The sequence below is a fragment of the Delphinapterus leucas genome, chromosome 8, assembly GCF_059928025.1.
Source record: "Delphinapterus leucas isolate spDelLeu-1000000601 "Yukka" chromosome 8, BTC_Dleu_Yukka2, whole genome shotgun sequence".
NCBI lineage: Eukaryota > Metazoa > Chordata > Mammalia > Artiodactyla > Monodontidae > Delphinapterus > Delphinapterus leucas.
Genome location: NC_143136.1, coordinates 82,329,184 through 82,342,500, shown reverse-complemented (window position 1 = coordinate 82,342,500; position 13,317 = coordinate 82,329,184). Strand labels below are relative to the sequence as shown.

Below are 13,317 nucleotides of genomic sequence, written 5' to 3'. Positions count from 1 at the left end.
ATAACACTAGTAAGGCAGTAAATTATTGACATTTCAGGAAGATTTGAAGTTTCATATACTGGGAGACGAGACGATCTGTTTAGGAACAAATGCAGTTATATTAAAAGTTGTCGTCTTATTATCTTATAGGTGCTATACTTGGTAGATCAGAAACTCAGGAGTGTATTTTCTATAATGCTAATTGGGAAAGAGATAGAACCAATCGAACTGGTGTTGAATCCTGTTATGGTGACAAAGACAAACGGCGGCATTGTTTTGCTACCTGGAAGAATATTTCTGGTTCCATTGAAATAGTGAAGCAAGGTTGTTGGCTGGATGATATCAACTGCTATGACAGGTAAGAACACATTTTATTTTTTTATGATAGTGTTGAATAATTTTCATTTCCTCCATTTCCCTCCCCCCATTTTTTTAAAAGGAGAAAGATCAATGCATGGATTTTCACTTAAATGCTGCTTTTTTAAGATGGGATTATGAAGACCATTATAACATGTTGTAATGACAAGATATATATTTTAAAGTAAAAAAATAAATATAGCATGTTTATGTTTTATCTTTAATATACTTTGAATAATCTATCAAGTAGTGAGAACTTTAGATAAGAAACATTTCTTTCCATATGTTGTAGGGTTATAGGTTTTTTTTAAGCACCAATTTTAAGGAAAAAGGATTTTTAAAATTGCTTTAAGAGAGACTATATCTGTTGAAAATCTATCCTGAAGGAGAATAAAGCTTAATCATAGTATTTAATTTCCTTTTAGTTTCCCTCTTTATGTATCTGGAAGAAATTGATCTCACTACATTTCCTTGCAGAGTAGGCCTTTGTTCTTTATCCCAAGAGACATTTTAACTTGACATTCAGAATTACATCAGAACTAACACAATTCTCATAGAAAGCTACATTTTATTTAAAAAATCTTGTTTAAATTGTTTTATTCTGTTGGAAAGAAAATATAGTGGATATGTCATTGACTGCCTGTGATCTTTCTGCAAGGTGTCCCTAGATGTTTGGCCGATCACTTAAACTGCCTGGGCCACAGGATTTTCACTGAGGGTGGGTGCTGATGACTGCAGAAGGTACAGAATCCTAGATAACCAGACTTTTTGGAGCCAAATAACTAATACACTCACGGAACTCTAGCTACATCCTGATCCACTTTCAGGGGCTTTAATAGATTACCACAAATCTGTGGTTGATTGGACATATGTGATTAGTAGTAAAATGTGTTGAATAAACTCATGAAAATTGAATTAGCTCCACTTTTGGTGAAAATTAAAATGGTCATTTAGGTATATATTTAGTATTTAGGATATACTTCTACATATTTGAATTTTCCGGGGATTATTACTCTGTAATTATACATTTTAGCTGTATTTCTGATTATTAGCTTCTTTCTTGACAGAGGTGATAATTAAGTGATATTTGCTGTTATGAAAGAGTAAGTAGAGCCACTAGGGAAACAGTATAGATGTTCCTCAGAAAATTAAAAATAGCAGTGATATAGCAGTTCCACTTTTGGGTATATATCCAAAGGAAACGAAAACACTAACTTGAAAAGATACATGCACCTCCATGTTTATTGCAGCATTATTTACAATATCCAAGATGTGGAAACAACCTAAGTGTCTGTCAGTGGTTGAATGGGTAAAGAAAATATGGTCTATGTATACAATGAACTATTTTTCAGCCATAAAAAAGAAGAACATCTTGCCATTTGCGACAACACTGATGACCTTGAGGGCATTATGCTAAGTGAAATAAATCAGACAGAGAAAGACAAATACCATATGATCTCACTAGTATGTGGAATCTTTAAAAAAAAGAAAAAGAAAAAAAAGAAAAGAACCCATATATATAGAGAACCATTGGTGGTTGCCAGAGGCCAGGGGTGAGGGGTGGGCATATGGGTGAAGGGAGTCAAAAGGGTATGAATTTTCAGTTATAAAACAAATAGGTCCTGGGGATATAATGGGGGATGTGATGTAATGGTGACTATAGTTAATAATACTGTATTGTATATTTGAAAGTTGCTAAGGAACTTAGCAACTTTTAAGTAAATCTTAAAAGTTCAATTGACAAAAAAAATTTGTAACTGTGGTGATGAGATGTTAACTAGACTTACTGTGGTGATCATTTCACAATATATGCAAATATCCAATCATTAGGTTGCGCACCTGAAACTAGTATAATGTTATAGCAAATTATATCTCAATTTATAAAAAAAAGAAAAATTGAGGAAGAAGTTGGGGAAAAAATGAGGTTTGGATGTCATCTTTATTCAAAACTGTCTTTATTAATTAGTTGAAATCAGGGATCCCTGTTCTTTTTATTGTAAAATGCTACTGTGATTCTCACCTAAAACCAGTATTACTGGAGATTATACTTTGCTAGATAATGTGAGTGAGTTTGTTCAGTGCAAATGCCTGCTCTTACAGTAATAATTACTACATCAGCTTTGTTTCTAGGGGTTAAATGCCAATTTAAAAGTATGTGAATTTTTGATTTTATGTTCTGAATTTGATTAAAAAACAAATATTAAAGGTAGTAACATAAATAAGAGAAAGGAAAAGAAGATTCAAGAAATGTCAAAGTGTGGAGGAAAAGACAGTGGTAAAAAGAATGAAATTGAATGGCGAAAAGTATTGATAATTTACTTCAGTTAACTAGGCTAGGTATTTAATCACGTTAGCCTATGATTTGATTCATGATTCTAAATATTAAATTTGTAAATTTTTCTTTATAAATTGTTAGAAATTTAGCTTTCATTTATCCTTTACTTTCTACTAAATAGACATTGGTATAGATTTTATTTCAAAGTTTAATTTCATTAAAATTGCCTTCTCCCTGAAATTTCTTGAGCTTTTCCCTTTAGAGTTAAATTCAACCTTGTTATTCTAACAGCCATTATAAAAGTTCACAGTTTATTTGTAATGTGTCTTTAAATCTACCTGATGTTATTAGCAATATTTAAATATCTGATTTTAAAAACTAGCTATAGCTAATTTTTTAGTGGTTGATTAGGATTTAATCTAGATGCTAAATCCCTATCTTTTCAGTAACTCAGGTCCTATATAGAAGACTGCCTCCCCCTACCCCTTAAGTCAGCCCACCTCCAGTCAGTTTTTTGAGTTACTAGGGCCTGTATGTTTGTTGTTACATATTGCTCTTGTTGCTTATCCTTAACCCTGTTCATTGTGTTCAGGGAATTTAAATCTCCTGCAAAAATGGCTTAATTCCCAAGCCTGGTTTAGGTCTCTGATGTTGAAATATGTTCTGCCACGAGATATGAACACGAATTATTTTGTGCCTGTGTATTTATATGTATACATAGGCGTATAGGTATGTATTTATATGTGTACACGTACAGTTTTTTATATATAGTGTTCAGTTTTTGTATTCATAAAATGGGAAAGCTATATTTCCTGTGAGTAAAAGTACCCTTAGACCAAATTTCTTCTTCATTGGCTTTATGTTCCTCTTCAAGCTTTTCTACTAATTAAACAAACAATTAAAAAGATGGTTGCCTTAGATTGATCATTAAAAACCAAATTAAAGAAGTGGTTTCAAGGAGCCAATGTGATGGTTATAAAATCAGCTGTTGATTTATTTTTCTGATGAGATTTAATAATAGGATTCAAGGAACATTTTTGACTTTTAAGAATTGATTATTGAATATTAATAAAAATCTCAAAGTTGACTATAAATGACTTATTCATTATTTTATCTCGGAGAACTTTAGAAAAACATCTATTGTAGATTCAGAGTAATAATGTTGATTTTAATTATTTCTCCTCTTTTTGTTTATAGGACTGATTGTATAGAAAAAAAAGATAGCCCTGAAGTATATTTTTGTTGCTGTGAGGGCAACATGTGTAATGAAAGGTTTTCTTATTTTCCGGAGATGGAAGTCACACAGCGTAAGTTCACAGGGAAAATGCATATGTCTGTTCAACTAGTAGATTGAAAACAAAGCATGTTTGTGTTGATGGAATAATTTACTCCCATCTTCTCCTACTCTTTATTTTTTCTCCTAAAATTTGATGCTATAATAAATATTTATTGTGAAATTTTGTCGACCAAATCTGAGTGGTTTTCTTCCTCCTCTTTTCCACAGCTACTTCGAATCCAGTTACACCAAAGCCACCCTATTACAACATCTTGCTCTATTCTTTGGTGCCACTTATGCTAATTGCGGGGATTGTCATTTGTGCATTTTGGGTGTACAGGCATCATAAGATGGCTTATCCTCCTGTGCTTGTTCCAACTCAAGTAAGTTATTGTCTTGTACTTTACGTTGTTTTAGATTTTACACTTTAAAGAAATACTACTGTGGTGAAACCACAGTAGATTGTTACAAATCATTTTCCTTTGGGGTTAATTTTTGAATATTTATTGTCATGGGAACTATAGCTAATTTTGCAAACTTATTAATTTGCTGTGTCCTAAGTTTAAGGGTTGAAGTGGAGTAGAATAAAGAGTATTCCCGTTTCTGTTCTTTGGAGTTTTACTGTCATTATAGTACTTTAAAATGTGGGATATACTCTGCTGTCTTTCTTAAGAAGTAATTGATGATGGAGAAGTGATATCATAGCCCTTTCTTTCCCTTCTATTTTCTCCTCCACTCCTAAGTTTTTGTGTCTTTTTCAAAACTACTTGCCAAAAAATCCTTTTAACCATGGTGAGGGACCCAGTAAGGTAACCAAGAATGTGGGGTAGAGAAGTTTCACAAAGGCATCAAGAGGATATATCTATAAAATTCTTGTTCTGGGAAGAGGAGCAACAGTTCTCATCATGTGTTGTTTGTAGTTCCAAGTATATATATTTTTATTTGCAGCATATGAAACGTGTACTGAAGTCTGAAAACTTTTTTAACGCTCTTGATTCTCCCTCCCTCGACACCGAATATATCTGAAAATATAGGTGTGGTGGGTAGGTAGTCAGAATAAATTCATGAAGTTTTCCTCACTCTCTGTCATGTGGACAGTTGGAGCTGACTCAGTGCTTTACAAGGACTTTTAATATAAGTAGTTATTATTCTACAGGCAGAGGAAACGTGATAACTTTTGGTTTAATTGCTTGAGATGTCTTTTTGCATTTCTTTTGTGTTTCTTTTGACTCTTAAGATCAGATTACCTCAGCCTTCTGGATCTCTTGGTTTAACTTTGTTTCTCTAATACCACTAGGATTAATGGTTAAAACTTGGTAGAAGAAAATGGTAAATTCTTATAATTTAATGACCAAAACAACTTCTTCACTTCAAGCTTTATTTACATAACATATTCCTTTCTCAGTGCTTGAAGCAATCTGTTGGCATTAGATCATTGATCCCTGTAATCTTTGTAAGATGTGCATATGAAGAAATAAGCCCAAAGGTAAAACTCCTCATTTAGTAAATTAGGTAAACACACTATTTTGTACAGCTGAAATATTTTAACTTTTAACATTAGTAGATAACTTGTAGATTTGTTAAAAATCACTTTAAGAAGTTCTTTAAAATTTAAAAAATTTAGTGCCTAATAAATATATGTAGTTTACTCCAAAGTGTCCATAGAATACACTTTACTTTCTGTTGGTGGTAACTGTTTTTTATTTAATATCTACATTTAACAGAATGAGTATTTACTGTTGGTGACATGCATTGATTTGTGAAACTGTCTCTTTCAGTAACGTAAGAGCAGTTGCCTTTATTAGGATCACCAGCAGAAATAAATGTGGGAGCTAACTTCCTTCTAAACCTCCAATTTGAATGTAATCATATCAATTCAGAAGTCTGTGATGCTGGTTCAAAAGGAGAGTTATGGACAAATGCAAATTAAATTTGGCACATAAAATATATTGATAGGGGGTTTTAGGAAGCTCCATTTTACTTACTTTGATGGTGGGTACAACAAATATTTGTGCAAAGACTATTTTAAATGTATTTGTGCAGATTGTAATGACATAAATAACGATGCCACCTTGGGCTTATATAATTCTATTTTCAAAAATGATTATTTCCTGTACATGATTTTGCAAAGTAGTCAGTTTGCTTCATAGAGATCTACTTTTTTTTCTTTTGTTTTCTTATATTGTCTCTAATTAGTGATTAAATTGTTGTGAATTTAACACAAAAGAAAAGAAAAGAAAAAAAATAGAGTATTTAAGTGTCTAAATTTGCCCTGGATTTGTGATATGATAGAAACAAACTGGAAACTACATTTAGAAACAAATTTGTTAAGTTTCTTAATAGAACTTTAAAAATAATAATGTAATCCTATAGATAACATTGATTTTTATAAAATATTGGTAAAAAAGTGTGGTTGGACATTTTTATTTCAAGGGCTGGATATCATATATTTGAGGCCACTTTATTTAGAAATGCTAATTAATTCAAGGGTTTGGATTTTTAAAAAGGAAAGATGCATTATTATTCATAAATAAGGACTAGGAATGTTCAATGAGTATCCATCTCTGTGGGTTTTAGATATTTGTTGCAGTGGTTAATGTTATTGTACACGTTTATTTAGTGTTTGTGTTGTTCTCTAGTGAATTTGCATGAATTGTATGAATTACTGAAAAATAAGGAATGAACTTAAAAAGGCTTTGTGAAGGAATGACCTGGAATGGTCAGGCTTTGTTATGAAAAATTTAAGACATGCCTGACTTTGTGCTTCCCTTCTGTCATAAACTGTGTTGTGGAAAAGGAGCATTGTCATCAGTGTGGAACTTCATATATGTCATCTTTCACTGTTTGAAACGGTATAGAGTCATGCTGTAAGTCTCATTTTTGGTGAGAGGTTTATGCAGACTACTTCTGCAAGATTACTTAGTGGCCATCTTGTTACAAAATACTCAGTTTTATTTGTGCTTCAAAAAAATGATTGATAATTGTATCAAGCATTAATTGAACATTTACAGTGTACTAGAGTACTGGTAAGTTACATAGATGTATTAATATATATATAAAAAAATATACAAAAAATACATAAAAATTTCCCCATGATTTCCAAGTTGTGACCAGTATGTAAGGATCATCTTGGGAATTTGTTAAGAAATACAAATTCCTGGACCACGCCCCTGAAAGTATGGAATGGGGCCTGGGATATTATGATTCTAATAAGTTTTCCAGGCAGTTCTGGTGACCAGCCAGGTGTGGAAAGAACTGATCTGATTTTACCTCACAGGTTTGTTTATGTAGTGTTATAATCCCCATTTTATAGATAAAGAAATTGAGACATAGCAAAGCTCACAAGTATCAGAGCTGGAATCTGAACCAAGGACTCTCTGACACTAAAGCTTTGCTCTTACTGCTTATGCTGTTCTGCCTCTCTTTTTTCAGAAAGCAGATGCTTTTGCTGTTTCAGATAATTCAGTAAACATCCCTGCCATTTCAAAATCATTCTATAAGTGAATTTATTTTCCTATTTTGGGATGTTGAGTAGTTTGACTACTAAAGTGGGCAATAACGTGATCACATTGTCTCACAGAGGACAGAAGGGGAAATAAACACGTCATCTGTTTTCCATTAAAATTTTTTTAGCACACATTTTAGAATAGGGTTTATGAACATTGATTGGGTTGCAGGTAAAGATTCTTGTGCTTCTGAGTTGATAGTGCTAATGCCCTAGCTATTCAAGGCTTTTTTGAGGGACAGGAGAAGTCGGTAGGGGAAACATACTACACATTTGAAGTCTTAAGGTGTCTTCTGCATTTCACCCCATATTCATGTCCCCATATTCAAAGTTTAATTTCAAGACCAGTTAGGAAAAGATCTTACATTCTTGTGCATTTCTGCAACAATCTCCCTTCTAATTTCTTCACTTTTAGACAATGACATAAAATTTGTCATTCTCTTTTCTTAGGGAAACTTTTTCTTAAAGCGTTGGCTAAAGGCTGGTGATAGCTTATTGATTCCTACAATAAGAACTATATTTGAAGAGAATTTACAGTGATTCTCAGCAGAACAAGCTAACATTACATATACTGTGCTCATTCATTGGTCTGATCTCAGTCTTTTATTCTCTTTGTGGGTAAACGATCAGTCTTACAGGGTATTCTGGAGGACTAAGACATACCTACAGACATCTCTTAATAAGCTGGTTCTGGCACTTAAATGGTAGGATTCTTTATTTCTAAGACATCAAGTTGGTTAAAGTTTCTTCTGGTTTTGTTAGTATTTTGAAGAAGTGATACAGGAATATACATGCTTTAAAATCTGGTCTTTAATTACGGTTCTAATTTATTTTAAAATAAAAAATATTCTAAAATACATCTATCATAGTTAAAGACATAGAAAAACGTAATTGTGCTTTTTTTTTTTTTTTTTTTAAGAAATAAGCCATTCTTCTTTCTTTATAACCTGTAACTACTATGTTTCTAACACTTTTTCATGTTATCACCGTCTTCCCCTCATCCTGGGTGAAAGCCTTGGAGACAGCAACTTCTCCTATTCTTAGCCCTGTTATTTATGAACTCGAGTACCTTTTCATCCTTTCTGATCCTGTGGTTTTCAGGACATTATTACGCTGGAGGCTGAGATTATTTCTGTAGTCTCATAGCTTGTCTTCTTGTTTCCAGTTCTCTCTCTCCATTTATACTGTTGCTATACAGTAACATTTTACATGTCTGATTATGTTACTTCCGTGCTTAAAAATTTTTGAGGGTTCTGAGTGATCCAACAGCAAGAATACAAAGTTTGGAACATGGCATGTTATCTTCCATACTTTGTCTGCCTTTTGATTCTTTTCTTCCATTACACCCTAAGCCATCCATCATATGTATCTAGAATGGTATTAGTTACGTGCCATCCTTGAAAGAATTGAGAAAATAGTGCTCAAGTCAGTTTCTCTCTTTTGTGACTCAGATGAAATAACTTAGGTTGAGAAAGGTTCTGGCCATTTGTGAGCATGTTCCATTATCATACTTTATTATAAGCTCCTTAAAGACAAGGTATGTATTGTAATCACTACTGTATCTCATGCAGTGTTTGTATGTAATAACCATTCTGTAAGTGATGAATTGCTGAATTGTTTCATTTAGTGTTATACTAATAGATGTTATACTAATATACTAATATAACACTAGTGTTAGTGTTATACTAATAGTGTTATACTAAAAGATGATAATGCAGTATACCCAGGAATTGTTTAATAAACATTTTATGTGCTTTAGGACTTTATTTCTTGGGGGTAAAATAAGTTGAAGTATTTCAGGCTTTTATAAGAGAATGCCATTATTTGAGTCTTTCTGTAATCACAGGTGTGAAGCATCCTTTTAATTTGCATTACCTGGGTCACCTTTTCTTTTGCCTGTCCTGAAACTGTCTTTCTGTGTGTAGGTAGATGCTCTTACAATCTCCAGTAAGTAAATTGAATGCAAACTGGTTTTTCTAGTACCAGTGAGTCATGAATATGAGGGAATTGATGCATTGACTCTATTAAGAAGTCTTACTGTGGTTAATGTGGTTTCAGTGAAACTGTTTGCATTGCTTTCATAACCATATGTAAGCTTAAGTTTCCTTATTATAAAATCTATATTTGTGCTGATAAAAAATACCACTTGATAAGAAAATGCAGTTTAGGGGCTAGAAATTACCGACCTTTAACAAGGTATGAAGTTAGTTTCTTGTTAATTTTTGAAGGCTATATAATAGCACTAAAGTATTACAGCATTAATACTTTTTAAATGACATCAATCTCTTCAGTCCTGACATAACATTTTCATGACATTTTGTCTAGATTTTGGTCTGACTAAAGGCTTTCAGATGTTTGGAATATTGAGTTCTGCATACAAAACAATGCTGTTGACCTTAATATTAAAGTAATAATAGGTTGTCATTTCACGGTATGTGAGATTACTATCCACTGAGAAACCAAGCCATCTGTGACAATGCTTTGTAGTATTTTCCTGTTGAACATGAGTTTATATATGTACCCATTTAAAATTAATAAGATACTAAAGGATTAGCATAACATTATTCAGCCAAGTCAATTTAGGAGAGTGTGCTGCTTCCCTATTTGGAGAAGATGCAGGGAGAAGTTTACTGAGTTTTATTGAATATTTAATATGTTAGTATTAAGTTATACTTACAAAATAAATATTACATCTGTAGAAGCACATCTTGAAATAGGTTGATCGCTGAATGGCTGCAGTTTAAGAACACATCTCTCTCTTTCACTTTCTCTTCCATTTAAAAATTAACTACAAATGCTTGCTTGTTATAGCAAGGCAAATTATACAGAAAGAAGTATGTCCAAAAAAAGGAGAGAATCATTTGTTCTTCCTCTTTTTCCTTTATCAATTTCCTGAAGTAACCAGTTTTAACAGGTTGATGTGTACCTTTTCACATCTTTTTCTAATCTCATTTGAGTATATATATTTTTTCTTTTTTATAAACTATAAAATGTTATTCTACAGTTGCTTTCTTCTAACAGTATATTGACGACAGCTTTTCAGCTTAGTACTTTGAATCTATCTCATTCTGATTGTATGATGTGTTTTTAAGTGAAATTTAGTGGAGCTTTAATGTATTCTCATAAAATACCAAAATTTGATGTTTTATTAGCTTAGGTTTTGTGTTAGGTTTCTGCTAAGAGCTGGAACCTACACTTCACAAATAGTTTTTAATTGTATTATTTTAGGATATTTAATGTGGTGGTATAATTCTACTGCCTAACTCTTGAGCACCTTTTTTTCTTTTTTTGCCATATATGCCTGAGAAATAGTACAGGGCTACTACAAATGTCTCTTTGTGTCATTATTTTTGTATTGATAACCTAAATTACAACTTACTTTAAAAAAATTTTTTTTTAATTTATTTTTGGCTGTGTTGTGTCTTTGTTGCTTCACGTGGGCTCTCTCTAGTTGCAGCAAGCGGGGCTACTCTTTGTTGCATTGCGTGGGCTTCTCATTGCAGTGGCTTCTCTTGCCTAGAGCATGGGCTCTAGGTGCACGGGTTTCAGTAGTTCAGCACATAGGCTCAGTAGTTGTGGTACACAGGCCTTAGAGCACATAGGCAGTAGTTGTGGTTCGTGGGCTCTAGAGTGCAGGCTCAAATAGTTGTGGCACATGGGCTTAGTTGCTCCGCGGCATGTGGGATCTTCCTGGACCAGGGATCGAACCCATGTCCCCTGCATTGGCAGGTGGATTCTTAACCACTGTGCCACCAGGGAGGTCCCACAACTTACTTCTATATATACTTCTAAACTAATTGTAGGGAGAAGTATCATAAATTATCCATAGATATGCAGCTTGACAAAGTATTACTCTAGTTAGGTGTATATAAGTTGTTTCTCTTACAAATGTACAGACAGGCCCACTTGGAGGTTGGCTGAAATTCTGTGTCCAAAAGCAAAAAAGAAGGGGAGAAGGAGCGAAAGGGGAAAAAAAAAAAGCTGTATCAAAAGCTTAAAACAAGTTAAAGCTGCACATTAAAATTACTCAAAGCACCTTATTTCTAAAAATGACATATTAAATTTTAAAATCTTGAAACCAGTTTTTCTTTGGCCTGTGAAGGGCCCCGCGTTGTTTGCCAATTTGCAAATGGGACTGATGCATATAGACCAGAGTGCATAATATCTCCTTTTTCTTGTCTGGCAAGGAGATGGTAGATAGGAAGAAGTGAGCTTGCTTTTCTCTGTTTTTTATTTCCTGAACCTCATCCTCGATCTGTTCCATCATTCCTAGCTACTTCATTGCTGTCAAACCTTTTTCTATTAATTTGAGATAATAAAAATGAAGAAGTCCATTTGTTAGTGAAAGCTGCTTGCATCAGATAGGCTGGGTTCACCTTGGTTGGTTTGTTTTATTTTTGCTTAACTATTCACCTGTTGCTTGAGCACCTACTGTATGCCAGGTGCTGTGCTTGATGTATAATGTTAAGTGGCTCAGGGACAGTCTTTGCTGGCCCTTCTAAGGGAGCCTACAGTTAACATGTAGGTGTACTACACATAGGTTGGTTGATTGGTTGTTTGACTTTGCAGCTTGGAGAGGAAGGGTAAAAAGAGTAAAAAGGGAATTGCTTCAACAATTTTGGGCAAAGATGGAGGAAAGGAGGAGAAATGTTTGATTCCATTTCTGTAGTGATTGGGAGAAGAGCCACATCTAGGGTGCTGGGCTAATTTTAAGTGCTCAGTAAGTTTTAGCCGTTAATTGTCAATGACCTCAAAATTGTACTCCAGAGGAAGAATTTTTGTTGAAACCATTGATTTCAATATTAAAAATGATTTATTGAAATTATTTTACTTGAAAATAATTTCAAAATATTGGCATATATATGTGTCAATACTTTGAAGTTAATTTCAAATAATAAAAAATTTCATTTTGAGTACTCTGTCAAGCACTATACAGAGCACTTTATACATAATTAACTCAGTGTAATCTTTCAATACCCCATGATGTATATAGGTGAAGTGACTTGGCCTAGAGTCAGTCTGCTGAATGGCAAAGCCTTGGACATTTATGTTCAAGGATTATTATTATCCATTGAAGTAATTTTAATTGAATAGCTCATTTCAGTAAATTATTAGGTTGGGTCCATAAAAAACTAAAGTAGGATACAGGGAGGGATCAGAGTACATTTAAAATAGTTTTTATAGTGACTATATATAGCCTTGCAGATAAACATAACCATTTTATCACATCACAATTTATTAATGTATAGCACGGTCCTTTTCCTTTTTTCCACTTGCAGAACACAAATGCTAAATAAAAATAAAGTTTCTTCTCTACCCAGTAATAAACCTGATGCTCCTGAGCAGCAGCCAGAAGAATAGGCATGTTTACCGTCTCTCTTTCAGACTTGCACCTCCAGTGCTGACCACCCTGAGGAGCTAATCACATCTTAGGGAACTTACTCAGAATCCTCATTCATCCACCTTGGTCTGCCTTCATGCTTTGCTTTTGGAAGGAGTTAAGATGTGAGAAGTAGGAGTTGGTGTATCATAGAGGAATTTTGAAGACCTAATTGGATAGAATCATGGCTGTGTATTTGACAGTATCAGTATTATTAAATCTGTTAATGTATAATGTCTTGCTTTCCTTAGCTCGGAAACATTTGTCCTGATACACATACTATATTATTTCTTTACATATTCTATTTCTGTCTGCTTGGCAATAAATAGTCTTTTTTAAAATTTGCAATTGTAAAATGTCTTAGAATGTAAGATAATTATATGATTAAGAGGAGACAAATTCAGAATTTGTCAGTTTTCAAATACTTTGTTGAGCAGCTACTTAATTCTTCTTGATCATCCAAAGAGGTGGTTGAGTGAGTTATTAAAAAATTATATATAAATATAAATCTTGGAATGGTTTAAATGGTAAGAGAAAATTTATAG

The 13,317-nt window shown here is 33.3% G+C and overlaps 1 protein-coding gene across 2 annotated transcripts in view; it reads left to right on the top strand.

The window, feature by feature from the left end:
- The window catches only part of ACVR2A (activin A receptor type 2A), an 87,764-nt gene that overhangs the window by 49,309 nt on the left and 25,138 nt on the right, over window positions 1-13,317 (top strand). Inside the window, exons 1-4 of one of the 2 annotated variants that reach the window (XM_022569681.2) lie at window positions 250-337; window positions 995-1,077; window positions 3,809-3,918; window positions 4,116-4,270. In XM_022569681.2, coding sequence (XP_022425389.1) covers window positions 3,870-3,918; window positions 4,116-4,270 — 204 coding nt within the window. In that variant the 5' untranslated portion in view covers window positions 250-337; window positions 995-1,077; window positions 3,809-3,869. Of the gene's footprint in view, window positions 1-129; window positions 338-994; window positions 1,078-3,808; window positions 3,919-4,115; window positions 4,271-13,317 lie in introns of those variants that run through there. The other variant, XM_022569680.3, reaches the window with a different exon arrangement.